General features: G+C 51.7%; 6 protein-coding genes across 6 annotated transcripts; 2 read left to right on the forward strand and 4 right to left on the reverse strand.

The window, feature by feature from the left end:
* Window positions 1–1,157: 1,157 nt before the first annotated feature.
* P153DRAFT_360566 (thimet oligopeptidase) lies at window positions 1,158–3,471 on the reverse strand (the record flags this gene model as incomplete). Its single annotated transcript, XM_033666923.1, has 3 exons — window positions 1,158–1,371; window positions 1,425–3,289; window positions 3,382–3,471. The coding sequence occupies 3 exons, from the start codon at window positions 3,469–3,471 to the stop codon at window positions 1,158–1,160; spliced, it is 2,169 nt and encodes a 722-aa protein (XP_033519309.1).
* Window positions 3,472–3,956: 485 nt separating this feature from the next.
* On the reverse strand, window positions 3,957–5,144 carry P153DRAFT_300543 (uncharacterized protein; the record flags this gene model as incomplete). The annotated part of the gene is made up of 2 exons (XM_033664335.1): window positions 3,957–4,363; window positions 4,421–5,144. The coding sequence occupies 2 exons, from the start codon at window positions 5,142–5,144 to the stop codon at window positions 3,957–3,959; spliced, it is 1,131 nt and encodes a 376-aa protein (XP_033519310.1).
* A 493-nt stretch (window positions 5,145–5,637) lies between these two features.
* P153DRAFT_116509 (uncharacterized protein) lies at window positions 5,638–6,134 on the forward strand. The gene has a single exon (XM_033661943.1). The coding sequence runs from the start codon at window positions 5,799–5,801 to the stop codon at window positions 6,069–6,071; it is 273 nt and encodes a 90-aa protein (XP_033519311.1). The 5' UTR covers window positions 5,638–5,798; the 3' UTR covers window positions 6,072–6,134.
* Window positions 6,135–9,225: 3,091 nt separating this feature from the next.
* Window positions 9,226–10,157, reverse strand: P153DRAFT_251419 (uncharacterized protein; the record flags this gene model as incomplete). The annotated part of the gene is made up of 2 exons (XM_033662714.1): window positions 9,226–9,795; window positions 9,912–10,157. Coding segments are annotated over 2 exons (816 nt in total), but the record flags the coding sequence as incomplete, so codon positions are not given.
* A 564-nt stretch (window positions 10,158–10,721) lies between these two features.
* On the reverse strand, window positions 10,722–12,974 carry P153DRAFT_389778 (Vps36-domain-containing protein; the record flags this gene model as incomplete). The annotated part of the gene is made up of 5 exons (XM_033670867.1): window positions 10,722–12,405; window positions 12,465–12,550; window positions 12,606–12,691; window positions 12,861–12,876; window positions 12,933–12,974. 5 exons carry the CDS (start codon window positions 12,972–12,974, stop codon window positions 10,722–10,724), a joined length of 1,914 nt encoding a protein of 637 aa, XP_033519313.1.
* Window positions 12,939–14,853, forward strand: P153DRAFT_116554 (uncharacterized protein). The gene is made up of 3 exons (XM_033661944.1): window positions 12,939–13,137; window positions 13,192–14,035; window positions 14,192–14,853. Exons 1-3 carry the CDS (start codon window positions 13,042–13,044, stop codon window positions 14,638–14,640), a joined length of 1,389 nt encoding a protein of 462 aa, XP_033519314.1. The 5' UTR covers window positions 12,939–13,041; the 3' UTR covers window positions 14,641–14,853.
* The last annotated feature ends 23 nt before the right edge of the window (window positions 14,854–14,876 follow it).

The raw sequence follows: 14,876 nt of genomic DNA on the forward strand, positions 1-14,876 counted from the left end.
TAAAAGCCAAGAAATATTAACGTATGTTTCCTGTACAAATCGCCATCACATATAATCCTTCGAGATTCAAAAGCACACCTGCAAATGCGATGAACGATAATTTGCACACACCCGAACATTCCCTGGACTGCTGTTCTCCTACTCTGCACCATCCACGTTGACACACCAGAAAAACCGAATCTCAAAAGCTATTCTTATGACAGTCCATGATTCTCGTTTGATCTCAAAACACACCGAGTTATTGCGCATGTGCTCGTCCGGCCGAAGGACGAATATCAGTTCGAAAAGTCAGCAGATCCCCCTATCATGCCGCGGCGTGTTGCCCTACTTCCAAAGATTCAGGTGGACCGCATCAATGGAGAACGTTGCCATATGCATCTCTAAATCCCAAGATCTCTCTTCTTCTTCCTCATCTCCACCGATCCTTGCAAAACCTCAAAACAACAAACCCCGTGCAAATGTCCAAACCTCAGAAACCGTTTTTTGATGCGTGTGGACCTTCTGCCCCATTTCTTCATTGGACTTCGAAAACCCGAAAGACAATATGAACAGACGATGTGTCTTTGCATATTTCCCTCATGTGGATGGACTGAAAAAGAGCCGTGGGACAACCTGATGTGGTCCGCGCTTGGATTGTAAAAGCCTACATGATTGAGTTCTCTTCTCCTCGTGGCTCCTGCCTGAATATGCCAGACGTTGTGTGTCCACCTCAAACCTATGCTCTTTTCTGTTCATTCCATCACCACGTCAAGGATCTGCGGAAGGCATTTCCGCTGATGTTTCAAAGTGTAGAGGGTTGTGAAACGAACCAGGATCACCGACGCGATGGCGGGAAACACAGAAAACGATCAGATGCATAAACGATGTGATGAGCTAGAAGTCATGTCACTTTTGATGAATATGTTTCATTTCTGTCACACGAAGTGCAACGCAGATAAGCTCATTGCGGACTCAGCTGAGACATGGTGTGCCTCCGTTGATCTACGGCCAAAGTCCGATGCTCCTCCCCCGCCATGCTGCCCTCATCGCATCGACCCACTTGTTCTGGTATTTCCTGTTATACTTCTCGGCACCACGCATATCATCGTAAGATCTCTTTCGTATAAATATCACCATCTCATCTTCACCATCCGACATGCGAAACATGCCAAGGCAGTTTACTTGCTGATGCCAAGTTCCTTATAGAAGCTCTCGGTGTCGGGTTTGCGGCCGAGGAACTCCTCCAAGATGTCCATCTCCTCTTTCGAGCCGCCGCGCTCGAGGACTGTGTGACGGTAGCGACGTCCTTCCTTGGGGTTCATAGGGTCGCTCTTGAAGACGGAATAGAACATATCGGTGGAGTAGACTTGGGAAGAGAGGTAGCCGTAGTAACTAGAAGGGTAGTTAGTTTGATGTTCGCGATTGAGCTGCAGTCTAAAACTCACCCAGCATCGTATCCACCAATCAGGTGACCAAAAGTGGCTTGGCCATTGCCCCAATGCCAGTCACCTTTCTTCTCGCCACTGAGAGTTTCCGGCCCATCGAGTAGGGAGATCTCTTGTCGTAGTTTGTTGTATGTCTCGCCGACATCCAGTTTCTCGATTACCTCATGGCTCGCCGGCTCGTGAACAGCCATGTCGAAGGTTCCGAAATGCAACTGTCTCAGATTGAACAGGGCATCGTTGACGTGCTTTGTATTGATCAAGTTAGCAATCAACGAGTTCGGGATGCGTTCCGACGGCGCCTCTTTGTCCGACCCAGAAGACTCGAGGTACGCAGCTTTGTACTCTGGAGAGAGGAAGGAGTAGTGATGCGAGAGCGAGCGAAGCTGGGATGGGGTCCAGCACCAGTTCTCTAGCATCTGAGATGGCGCCTCGACAAAATCGCGAACTGTGTTTGTACCGTGGAAACGAGAGTATGTTGTTCGGGAGACGAGATCATGAATACCGTGGCCAAGCTCGTGGAAGAGTGTGACGACCTCATCGTGCTTCAAGAGTGAGGGCTTCTTGGGCGTAGGTTTGGAAAAGTTGCAGACCAACGCTGTGGCAGGGTATCGTCGCTTGCCACTCTCGTCTATGTATCCAGGCTGCAGGTTGAAGTTGGCAGCATGTCCGTACTTGCCGTCTCGCGGGAACAGATCGAGGTAGAGATATCCGACGAAACCAGCACCTTCACCCTCATCGTCCCATACGCTGAAGACTTGGACGTCCTCGTGCCATACGATGTCCGATCCCTTCCCACCCTCCGCAAGTGCAGCCCGTTCCTCTTCGCCCGCAATCTCGACAAAGACCAGACCAAAGAGCTCCTCGAAAATCTTCAGCATTCCCTGGATGGTTGTCTGGAGAGGGAAGTACTCTGCGATGACCTGGTGATCAAGCTGGTAGTCCTTCTCGAGCATCAACCTGTCGTAGTACTTGTGATCCCACAAGTAGTACTTGTCAGCCAGCTCGCCGGTCAAGCCACGCTCCTTGGCATCTGCATCCTTGAACTTCATCAGCTTCTCGATCTCCGTCTTGCCTCCAGGAGCAAGTCGCTTGCGCAGGTCGCCCAGAAACTCGTCGACTGTCTCTGTAGTCTTGGCCATCTTGTCCTCGATCCTGAATTGGGCGTGGTTCTTGTAGCCAAGGATGCGGGCCGCCTCATCGCGAAGGATGATGGCTTCCCGGAACAAGTCCACGTTCTGGGGGCACTTGTTCTCGTTCGAAATATAGACCTTCTTGCGTGTCTCGGCGTTTGTCGCGTATTTGAGCGTGGGGAACAGGTCAGGGTACTTGAAGGTGAGCCAAAGCTTGCCTTCATTCTCGCCGTCGCCCTTCTTCAGGCCAGACGTCACGTCCTCTGGCACGCCATCCAGTTCCTCGGGTGTGAACCAAAGTCCACTGTTCTCCTCGTTCAGGTTCTTGGAAAAGGCAATGCTAATCTGACTCAGTCGCTGTTTGATTGCCTTGAACCTGTCCCTCTTTTCGCCCGCCGGCAGACTCAGTCCATTGCGAATGAAGCCTTTGTGATCCTTCTCGAGCAGGCGCTGCGACTCTGGGTCCAGCTGCTCCTTCTTCTTCAAAACCTGGTCGACAAGCTTGAAGACGTCCTCGCGCATAGACGACTCAATCCCAAAGTCGTCTAGCAGCTGCTCTGCCTCGCTGGACGCATCGCGCAGGGCTTTGTTTGTGGATACGGCGTTGTAGAAGCCGATGATGTGTGTCTCGAGAGACATTTTGTTGTCATCTTGCGCGATAGGGAGCATGACATCAGCGAATGTCGCCTTGTCAGCCTTGACGATATCATCTTGGACCTTGCGTGACTGCTCGATCTGGGGGGGCTGTCAGTAAAGGTCCCCTCATTGCGGGGCTCGTGACACCAGCAGTGACAGCTCCCAGCGTTGTGGAACAGGGCCCAACATACGATTTTCTTCGTGTCGTCCAACAGGCTCTGCGTCGTCGCTGTGAACTTTGGAGGCAGCTGCGGCGGCGTTCTGTACTGCTTGGGAGCCATGCTTGAGTTTGTGAGCGGTCGGTACTGCCCTGGATTTCGCAGCGGAGTTGGTTTTAGGTATTGCAGAATAGAAGGAGTACGCAAGCCGCCAAATCGCAGAGAAGCCAGAATGGCGGAGATGGTGATGAATGTGGCGATGGCAGCGAGCAAGAGCTTGAGGAAGCGTGAGGAAGCCACGGTGATTGTGCTTGCTTCTTATGGATTGCACATAGGCTAGTGGGTCAGCTGCAGGTGGGCGATGGATGTGCGGTCAACAGCGCTTAGAATTATCTAATATGAAAGGCGAGCACGACTTGATAAAGATGCTGTGCCTGATGGCCTACGTGACCTCTTACGCATGCTTCACGCGTCCGAATCGCCGAGGATTATACCTGAAACGGCATAGCCTTGTGGTTTCGATTCGCGGCTGTCATGCAACATGGATTTGTCGATCACCAACACTACGGCAAGGTGCCTCAGTGACAACTCTCCATTTCTTTCTTCCACTACTGATCGAGCTCTTTCGCACGGTCCCTGAAGTCGCAAAGGTTTAACCCTCGGATGTTCGCCACGACTGCATCGATGTCGGGACCCACAGTGTCCTTCAGACTGCACTCATGGCTGTTACTGTATCTGCTGCGGGTTTCACTCCACCATTCAGGTGTTGGCAACTCCTTGACGGCTTTCGATATGGTATGAAAACTATGTCCATCAAAAGGTATCTCTGGCTTGGGCGACAGACAACCCAGACGATGCATCCCTCGCGTAAGTGCTCCGAGAAGTACTGATCCACAGGCAAAGGACGAATCAGAGTCCTCTGGGCAGTTGTATTCGTCGCAGAACTTCGGAATCCAGTCATGGCAAATTGACATGATGGAGTCGATTACCTGATATCTTCGAAGCTCCAATGCGTCTACATGTGATTAGCTATACCGACATCATCGCATTCTCTACTGCTTTAGCTGCTTACCGAGAATCGCTGGTGGAATGGGAAGATCCATGTCTCGAATGACTGCTGTGTCGCTTTGGCGCACGGCAATGGCTGTCGTCTTCTCGAACTCTTCATCCAGCTCAAACACCCAAGCGATTTGCATCCATAGAATTAGCTCGCCACAGTACGTTGTAGGTACGAGTTCTTTCTTCTTCAGTATGTCGATCCATAGGGTTGTCCACGTCTCTACAGCTTCCCAGCACCTGTAGTAGTCCACCAAGACAGCTATCTTGGTTAGAGTATCCAGATTGGTGCTCTTCGGCACCTGGCGGTTGCGAAGGTGCAGTATGTTCAGTAGGATCTTGAATACATCAGGATCCCAGTTCTCCGCGGTCAGATGAAACAGGCCATCTTCTCCTTTGACGTTTTCGCTCCATGGCCCTGTGAGCTCACTTCTGAACTTTCCAGAAGCCGTTTCCAAGTGCTTCGAAGACACTTGATATACGATCGTTGTCTCAAGGATCTCTTCTGGTGTTTCAGTCGTGGCATTGCTCTCGTCTTCTTCTGAAGCGACCTTATTTGCGAGGACGCGTTCGTTCTCTAGGGTCCTCTTGCTTTTCCACTCGTTTCCTGAGGATTTTGGTGAGGAAAACTCGTCGCGTAAAGGATCCCAGATGGCGAAAGAATCATCCCGGGATGTAAGCGTAATGAGGGTATCTCCGTTTTTGTCAATCACGACGCGTTCGTGTGAAGATTGGGCCATTGTGTCGCCCGATCGCCCCTCCGCTCACTACAATCAAGACGAGAGAAAGGAGCTGCGAAAATCAACTTCTTAGAACTTTTTGTCCCTGTTCAGGCTGATATGGGATGTCTTGAATGATGGTCGGCGGCAAGGTGGAAAGGCTGCCATATTTCGTTCGCTGTTGTCGCTCGACAAGGTGCTGCGCCACATGTTGGCGTTTCTGCAATGCACGTTGGCGCCAGCTGCAACGTCCAGAAACCCCGGCGGGGCCAATGGTCGCCGCTCAGATGCATACGCACCAGGGAGTACCAGAGACTAGTAAGAGCTTCCCATCTTGACCCACTCTCCATCGAGCTTCATACACTGCACTCGAACCCGTTATGGCCATCGAAGTGCTCAACCCAAAGAGCTTTTGGGCGACTTTTAATGTAGCCAGGTTGAACGAGATTGGAATCAGGCCTTGCATACCATCTTCTCCTCGTTCGCGTCATGAATCGTAACAACTCCTTTTGTATCGTCTCACTAACTCACTATGCAAGGGTTATTGTGCTATTGTGTTACTCTCGATCATATTGTGCTTCTCTTAAGTTCCATACATTATCAACACAAACTCCATGAAGTTGTATCCTGCCCATTTCAAAGACTCTGGCTCAATCTACAGATTACTACGTTGTGATGAACATAGGAAGAAGATCACCAAAGCAAAGTTTCAGTATCGCGCAGAAGGAAAAGAGAATTTTCAAGAGTTTCTACATTTTGGTGGTAAACATACTACTAGAGCTATTGCAGCAGACATTCAGGTTTTTAGACATGGTCATTGAGACAATTCTAAAAAGAGATGGTTTTGATGTAAGGAAGGCGAGACACATGACGCCACTCGCTATTGTTTCGAGTAGATCCCAGGAAAAGTCCGGTGTTGGAAAAGAAGAGGACAGAGCCAGGGAATAGTAACTTTATACGCATCCTTTTCGGCCAAGTTTGAAAAGATGGTTTACACATAGATCATAGGTAGCACCATGTCCAAATTTTTGTATGTAGATGTCCTTCTCAACAGTAGTCATTCAACCAGATGCACAGGCCCTATTCTTTGTTTCAGACGGTTCAGATGGAGCAGACATAGGAGTGAGAACGTCTGGTGTAGAATGCTTATACAGGAAGCGGAGAGAAAAGGACATGAGGTTGAATTATCCGTCTTTCGTTTTCGAAGAAGTGAAGTAGAAGGAAACACAACGCTGTTTGACAAGAGCTTAAAAGTCGTAGCATACATATCGTAATAGTATCCTTTTGAGAAGTAGAGTTTTCGACACGAACAGATATAAATTGGGAGGGCGCCTAAGGCTGGGGAACGACAAATTTTCCAGATATCCGCGTTTCTGGTTTCAATTTTGAAGTTGGACAACGGACACATATGTCCATTGGGCAGCCCATTTGGAATCTGAGCTAGTCGATGGATTTGGTCGAAGGGTTTGGTTGTAGTCGAACTATCTCTCACCCAAGACATATACGACTAAGTATTGGGTTTGTGCAGCAACTCCCATATGCGTCGTTTCAAGTATGAAGGAGACAGCAACCATAGCGTGTAGACTGTCAAACTTCGGAAAACGTAATGCATTTTGTAAGAGAAAGACAAAAGCAGACATAGCAGTGCCTTCCCGAGTCTTTTGGAGATATAGAGGGATATTGATAGTCAGTGAAGGTGCATACTCGAAGGGTGCAAAGATATATATATTAACTGTCCCGACCATAGCTGCAAAGGCATTTGCCTCCTATTCTGCGCCACCATATCTGGCAGTGCGGTGCCATTTTTTCAGTACCCAGACACCCTGTATTCAAAGACAAGAGAACCCTCAGCCATGAAAGATTCGGTACAGAATTTTTGGAACAAGACAGAGCTCCACAATCAACATGGGCTCGGTCAGATGCTTCTTAGGTTCGGAAGAATTCAGGTGTTTTGTGAATGCAAGTAGCTCCACATGGAACACTTTTGAGTTGTCTTCGGTCAAGACGCACATCGCCAGTTGTCAATCGAGTTTTTCGAAACGACAAACTTCCCGGCCATGTCCTTTACGAAGTCCAGATTTAAGTTGTGAAGCGCAGGTTCAGTGTTAAGAACTTCACATAAGAAGTGCTAGAAATTTGTACAAGGATGTTCTTGATGCTCATGGCACTTCGAGGATATGTGTTTTGGATGCCTATGAGAGTGACAGACTCTCCAGCCATGCATTTAGGTTATCATTGTTTGAAGAAAGACAGAGGGGCAGGCATGATTGGCTGCTGCTATGACTTTTGGATGTTTGTCTCGACTTGGATGAACCTTGAATGGGTAGAAGAAGAGGAAGTGCGTCGACAACAAGAGTTTTGTAAAGCAGGCCAGCGAGCGACAGTCATAAGAAATATACTCGTTGATTTAGTATACCCCACAGGTGCTGGATCTAGAAGACATTCATGGAGTTGATGATTTCTGGTTCTGGTAGAAAAGCAAAACAAAAGCATTTAAACCGAGGTTTCTATCATTCACGGAGCAGCGTACGAAGAGATGAAGTATTATCAATCACATTCCCTCCATGGAGTTTCTTGATTTGTGATTTAGAGAGCAAAGGCAGACACAGACATCGGCTGTCACGATAAACCTTTCTGGAAAAGCAAGAGATAGTAACAACCAAACCCCCCCAAACATGCGGTCACCTCTTCCTCCGCTTTCAAACAGCGAAACCAGGAGCAGACATCACAACGATAGGCAGGTCTTTCCGAATAAGTAGATTTACGTCCAACTTCCAATTTCCAAACCATAAATTCTTGGTGATGATTCTTTTGGGAAGCAGAGCGCAGGCGGCCATGATCTCTTTGAATTGTGTTTTTTCGAACACGCAGACATGGAATCGTCTGTAGTTTCTTTTCGGACCTAAATGGCTTTTCGTCTTATCTTTGAGATGTTGGAGCAGAGACGCGCCGCAGCCATGGCGGAATGGTAGGTAAGATTCGATAGAATGATGTTTTTGAGAATCAGCACGGAACCAGACATATCGAGTTTTGACAAGACTTTTGAGTTTTTCTCAATAAAAAGTACCAAACACGGCCTTCCGAACCATGGCGATATTTGGTTGTATCTTCAGGAACCCGGACATGTAGATCCGGGATCTGTAGTTTTCGAAAAGATAAGTTGGGAGGAGGCGCAGGAGCAGACATCAGCCATACTTTGTTGGATTTTAGAGGAACAGAGACGGGCGCAGACATTTGAGGATATCAGCGAATGCTTGGTTTTGAAAGGTATAGAGACGGGAACAGACATATCCATATGTTCTGCAATCTTTGAGGAACAGAGCCAGACGTGCACATCCCACACTCCGGACATCTTTTTAATGGAGGGACACAGACGGCAGCACATGTCACCGCTATCGTCATCTTTTTGAGAAAGCAGAGCCAGACACACTCATAGCAGACTCGATTCTGTATTTTTCGAAAAGAGCGGGACAGGAACAGCCATCACCCATCTTTTCATCTTTTTTGACCAGCAGAGAGAGCCGCAGACATATAGGCAGCCTTTTTTGTTTTGGAAGCACACCTAGGACAGCCGCGCACATACCACTACGCTATCCTCCTTTTCGTTTAGGAAAAGCGGGAACACAGCAGCCATGGATTGCCAATTCGGACAGTTTTGGAGACCAGAGAGGGGAGCAGACATGAACTTTTGTTTCCAAAGCTTTTTTGGAAAGGCGAAGACGGAAGCGGACATTTGGTGGCAGATATTCATTTTTTGTTTGCAAGGGAGAGACGGACACAGACATCGGCTGGAAGGATTAGCTGTTTTGATTGAGTGGAAGATTTTGGAGGAGTGTGAGGATTGTGGAGGGACTGGAGGGGAAGGGGTTTTATGTGGATTTGGGGGTGGGGGTGAGTCAGTGTGGGACTGGAAAAAGATGCGGAAGTGATGTGTATGTGGAATAGGATGTCTGCTGATGAGATGGTCGTTGATGTGAGTCAGTCGCTGAGGCAGAGTGAGAAGAGCAACAGTTCATGAGGTCGTAAAATACCATCGTAACTCACGTCTACACAATTCACATCCACCATCACCCCCAACTCATCACCCACTCACCACTCTCCCCTCCAACCTTCCCATCATCCCCCTCCTAACCTTCAAATTCACAACCCCACCCACCCCAAAAGCCGGAATAATCCGCCCAATCCTCGCCAGCGCACTCTTCGCCCAATCCCTAAGCACCCTCCCCACCCTCCCCTCCCCTCCAACCCACATCGCCGCAGGCCGATTATACAGATCCAACCCCAACAAATGCAGCGGCGTGCTCACAATCTGCACAGCCGCAGGCGTGACAAACTGCGCCAAACTCTGCGCCTCAACATAGCGCTTCACCTCGTCGCCCATTTTGCGCTCCAGCGCCGGGGCCAGCAGGGGCGGGAGATTGAACGATGCGAAGATGGTGAGGCAGTCGCGCACGGTGAAGAGGGCGAATGTGGGGAGGGGTACGGGGCGGCGCGAGGACCCGAAGAGCTGCGTGAATTGGTTGTCTTTGTAGAGGCAGAGGGCGAGGTTTGTGGTGGAGGTTGCGAGGAATTTTGGGGTGCCGGCTGTGGTTGTGGTGAGCGGGGTGGAGTGCAGGGTTGAGGAGGTGGTGTCGATTGTGTTGGCGGTTAGGTAGGTGCCGAAGTATAGCGCCTGGTGGTGGGTGGGTGGGTTAGCTTGTGCGTTTTCTTGGCGTGTTTTGCTCTTCTATGGCTTGTTCGGGGTAGAGATATATTGTGTGGGATGGGGGGGATTCAGAACAAACGTACAAATACCAGCGCAAAAGGCCGACTGGTCAGAAACACATGCGGTTTCGACAGCATCTCGCGAGCGCTCTTTTTCAGACTCTCGCCCAGCGTATTTCTCCCGCTCGCGTTCTCAATAATGCTCTTGTCTATTATCGTGATAAGCGGCGCGATGAGCGTCGCCGCCGACCCAGCAGCCAGCGCATCGACGCCCATTCGCAGTCCCAGCTTCTCTGTATTCCATTCCCGCTTCGACGCGTCTTTGCCCGTTGGCGCCATACTCGGACTCGAAGGTGGGGTGTTTGTATGGATTTCGTGTAATATCCGCTCAGTCGATAGTATGGGTTGTGTTCAATGTCTTGGTTCTGTCTTCTTCCCCCACTGCAGCTTCCTCCGGCGATTCACAAACTCTCTCTTTCTGTGCTGCATGTATTTTTCCAATCGGATGGCTATGCTCTCCAATGAACCACAGGCACAACGGCGACAAACTGGATATTTGACGGCGGGAAGAAACGATCTAAAGAGAGCGGCGCTGTGCAACGCGTCCGAGGTTGTACGAATTATCTTAGCGCTGATTGTGATGCTCGGCGATATCAGGGTCAAACGCCAACGCGATATCGGAGGAATTACTGCCGAGTCGTGTTGTCAAACCTGTCGAGGCTGGGTAGTGTCGGCTGAGTACCTAACTATGCAAGTTGAACATGAAACGATGCTGCAATGCATGAAGGGTAGTTGCGGCAGAGTGAATCATGTCCAGAGCCACAAAATGTGAGTTGTCATAGGCAGAGTAAATCAATCATAGCATCAGTGTTTTGACGTCTGTGTCGTCCGACGTTAAGCGGCAGCAACAACCGGAGGCAAGTTGACAAGCCAATTCTCCCAGAATCTGAACCCGTCAAGCCCTTGCTCGCGACACAGCGCGCCAGCCTCCTCGGCCATTTCCAACTCCTCCGTCGCAACACCAACACTCCATCCAAATCTCTCCGCAGTTTCCTGTGCCGTGACACCCCTGCCATATATGTGCCAATCCCACAACACTTCTGTGGCTGGAGGTTCGAGATGCAAGCCCTTCAGCCAAGCCAAAAGACTGGCGATGGTCTTGTCGTCAGTGCGATCGCGACCCTGCACGACAAGCAGTCCGCTCTTGAACTGGCGAAGACGAACAGGTAATTTGAGCGTGTCCCACATCCGTGCTGCCTTCTCAAAGTCGGCGGGACTGACGAGTTCGACGCCGCCTCTTGCGCGGTTGAAGACTGCCCAGAGATCCACAAGTGTCATGATTCCTCCTTCCTGGCGCAAAACGCCTCGGGTATCATCGGTGAGCCACTCGGCAAGATTTCGTGAGAGCTCGGAGACGTAGAGAGACTCTGACCCTGAGCCTGAGCCCAGCATGTCTTTTGTGGTTACGAGGCTGAGTGCGGACGCAGATTGAGATGCGAGTGCGCTGGCTTCTGAACTACCATTGGTGCCTAGATTTGCTTGTGATGCGAACTGCTCTGCCAGGGCGATGATCTCCTTCGCTGAGGTCATGAGCGCTTCGAGGTCCTCAAACGCGCTGCCGATCATGGCTTCGTTGTTCTGTCTCTGCTCCAACCCGCGCCGCTCCAGGCCTGCTATGCCAACGACCCTGGGACGCTCAGTCTCCTCGGACGCATCGTTGGGACTGGTGGAGTAGCCGTCCTCGAACGCTCCAGAGCGTGGGCGCGGTTTGGGGATCGGCGGTGCGCTCTGCAGGAGCCATTTCCGCTGCACAAGTGCGTTCTTCAGGCGCTCGTAGAATATCTTCTCCCCACCGCCGCGGAAGGAGATTTTGATTGACTCGGGCGTCTCTGACTGCAGTGGTGTGGTGAGTGAGGGTCCCGGGGACTCGGCGCGGCCCATGTCTCTGCCCAGATCAAGGCGCTTGTCCACGGCAGCTGTCAACGAGGCCCCGCACATCTCACACGATGACAGAGACGGATGGTTCTGGAACGTGCACCTCGGACACAGCAGCACAGAGCTGGTTGCAGTCGACGAGGGCGTGGGTGCACCCTGTGACGACTTGGGCGGCGGTGCAGGGGCCTGGCGATTCGACATGGCGGCGATGGCTGCCTTGACGACCAGCACCGTTGGCGGCTTGATCCCACAGGCCAGACATGGCGGTACGGGCGTGCGCGAGGCGAGTGCGGGGTCGAAGTTGGAGGGGACGGGGTTCGAGAAGGAGCATATGGGACACACCCACGTCGCGCTGATGGCGGGCGGCGGGACTGGCGCGGGGCTGCTGTGTCGCTCCGGAGTCGACGAGGGGCTGCGGACGGCTGCAGACGACGAGAGACCCCGCGACAGGTGCTTCACGGGCTTGGGGTAGAGGGTGATCTTGGGCGACGACTTGAGGAAGCCGGCATAGAAATCGGGCTTCTCGACATGCTCCAGGAAGATGGCGACCGAGTTCTTGCGCGGCTCGGCGTGGTCGACGTAGCAGGCGCGGTGCGAGGTCAAGTAGGCCTGGCCATTCTGGTACTGGGGGATCTTGAGCTTGCTACGCCATGGGGGTCAGCGACGAGACAGCACGCAGCGCGAGAGCAATGCACGGCCTACCCCTCGTAGAGCCCGACCGCGTCTTGGACGAACAGCAGTGTCTCCTCCGGCAGAAGCGACGGACGCAGGGCGGTGGTGAGGTCAAGCTGGTGCAGGAACATTCAGAGCACTTGCAGTCGCGTGACTATCACTGGTAAGCACTCTGGCAGACACGGTCGCGAGGCCTGGCTCTCGGTTAGTCGGAATGCCCGGAATGGAGCTACGTTCTTGACAGCAAAGTGACAGCCCTGTAGTGCAAGATCAGATATGACTATGACAACACACTGGTATGCGTATACTGTTGGCGCTTAAGACGCATAAGTCTCATAATAGTTTCTTTGCGTGTTGTCGTCAGGCTGCTGCAAAACCTCACTGCAACTTAGTTCTGGCTATATGCTCTGGCTATGCGTCATGCACCATTGGCTGGAGGCGTCTGCATCGGGGTTAGTCACGACTTGGCGACTTTGCCAACCGTCGCTTCACTCTCACCTGGCCCACGGCGCCGCTGAATCTGCCACGCTCATCCTTCATAGCCCGCGCAGCCCACGTAAACTACTCACCCTACAGTCTCCCTCACCCTCACCTCGTTGCCCGCGTAATGTCTCTCCCCTCGGCCACGGTTGCGTGGTCACGGCCAATGCAGTCACCTGCCTACAACACAGTCCAGCCACGCACAACGCTCCACGCTGCTCCTGTAGGAACAACCCCTCGCTCCAGCGACGCGTCAGAGTCTAACACTGTCCCGCAGTCAGACGTGGGCACCGCGACCTCCAAGGCCGACAAGGCGAAAAAGGTCGAGTGGCCCCCTGCGGTCCGTGACTACGTTCGACGTGCCTTTGACCCTGCCAACGCCATCCCCAACATCTCGAGCTCCGAAATGCAGACCAAGCTGAAGGAGACCATCAGCTTCTACGCCGAACGCAACCAGCAGGACGCCATCGACTGGCCCACATATCCCCTGCCACAGGAGCTGTTGCAGGAAGAGCGGAGGAAGGCTGCCCTCGCCAGCGGCTTCTCGGACGCACCCACTAACGCGTCATCTCCCTCGCAATTGAAGAAGCGCAAGTCTCAAGATCCAGACGACGCCCCCGTCGACGACGCGCAGGCTACCGTCCCACCCTGGCGAAGAACTAACCTAGCATCCCGTATGACCTTTGTCCAAGGACACAATGAAAAGCGCCACAAGAAGAATGTACCGTCTGAGGACGCGTTAAGTAAGTTTGATCAGCTCGAGCTGGAGAAGCGTCGCCAGCGCTTTCAGCTCGGAAAACCAGACAAAAAGTCGTCGCCACCCTGGAAAGACGAGGACGACACGCTCGCCGGGCCCGTTGTCGGACTCAACCAGAGCCTCGAGAAGAGCTACTTCCGCCTGACAGCGCCTCCCAAGGCCGAGACGGTCCGTCCTTTGCACATTCTGCACAAGACGCTGGCCATGCTCACGCAGAAGTGGAAAACGGAGAAGAACTACAACTACATCTGCAACCAGTTCAAGTCGCTGCGTCAAGATCTTACCGTGCAACACATCAAGAACGCCTTCACCGTCAAAGTATACGAAATACATGCCCGGATATCGTTGGAAAAGGGGGATTTGGGTGAGTATAACCAATGCCAGACACAGCTAAAGGCCTTGTATGCCATGGGTCTGGAGGGGAAACCTGCCGAGTTCAAGGCGTATCGCATTCTTTATTTCGTATATACGTGCAACAAAACCGACATGAACGACATGTTGGCCGAACTAACCCCCGCAGACAAGACCCAAGAATGGATTAAGCATGCACTTGATGTCCGCTCTGCCCTCGCCCTTGGCAACTACCACAAGTTTTTCAGACTGTACCTCGTAGCACAGAACATGGGCGGCTATCTCATGGACATGTTCATCGAGCGTGAGCGTCTCAATGCTCTCGCTAACATGTCTAGAGCGTACGTATTCAGTTTGTGTCTTCCTCGCAACATGTCGCTGACCAGCAACAGCTACACTAGTATCTCGCTCCGATTCCTTACTGACGAGCTTGGCTTCGACAACGATGAGGCATGCTGTGAATTCCTCGCCCTGCACAACGCACGACACATTGTCGAACAGAAAATGGACGGGAACAAGGACGCCCAATTTCGCGTGAAAATCCGAGACGCTGCATCATTATTTGAGAATCTCCGTGCCGCCGCTTTCAGCAAAATAGACATCAAAGGCCAAATATGAGGTGGATTTCGATTGCTTGGACATCTTTCATCTCTGCGCATCTCAATCACCATTTCGATTTCCTCGTTCATGACGTTACTTTCCTTGTCGATACCCTGCGCCACGTTTGCGTCACTAGGTTTTTTGGTTACCGTTCAAGGCTGTGTTCCGGACAGCGATATCCCGGTTTCGGTATCCACAGTACCATGTTTCAAACGGATCGCGGGATCTCCGCCTTTCCGCTTCATGCGTTGTAT

Source organism: Dothidotthia symphoricarpi, assembly GCF_010015815.1.
Source record: "Dothidotthia symphoricarpi CBS 119687 unplaced genomic scaffold P153scaffold_21, whole genome shotgun sequence".
Classification (NCBI taxonomy): Eukaryota; Fungi; Ascomycota; class Dothideomycetes; order Pleosporales; family Dothidotthiaceae; genus Dothidotthia; species Dothidotthia symphoricarpi.

What these genes read in the sequence shown, in the direction of transcription:
- P153DRAFT_116509 (XM_033661943.1), top strand. Translation starts at nt 5,799, where the DNA reads ATGAACATAGGAAGAAGATCACCAAAGCAAAGTTTCAGTATCGCGCAG.
- P153DRAFT_116554 (XM_033661944.1), top strand. Translation starts at nt 13,042, where the DNA reads ATGTCTCTCCCCTCGGCCACGGTTGCGTGGTCACGGCCAATGCAGTCA. An exon ending in CAACGCTCCACGCTGCTCCT is followed by an intron (nt 13,138 to 13,191) that starts GTAGGAACAACC and finishes ACTGTCCCGCAG; the next exon opens with TCAGACGTGGGCACCGCGAC. An exon ending in GTTGGAAAAGGGGGATTTGG is followed by an intron (nt 14,036 to 14,191) that starts GTGAGTATAACC and finishes TAACCCCCGCAG; the next exon opens with ACAAGACCCAAGAATGGATT.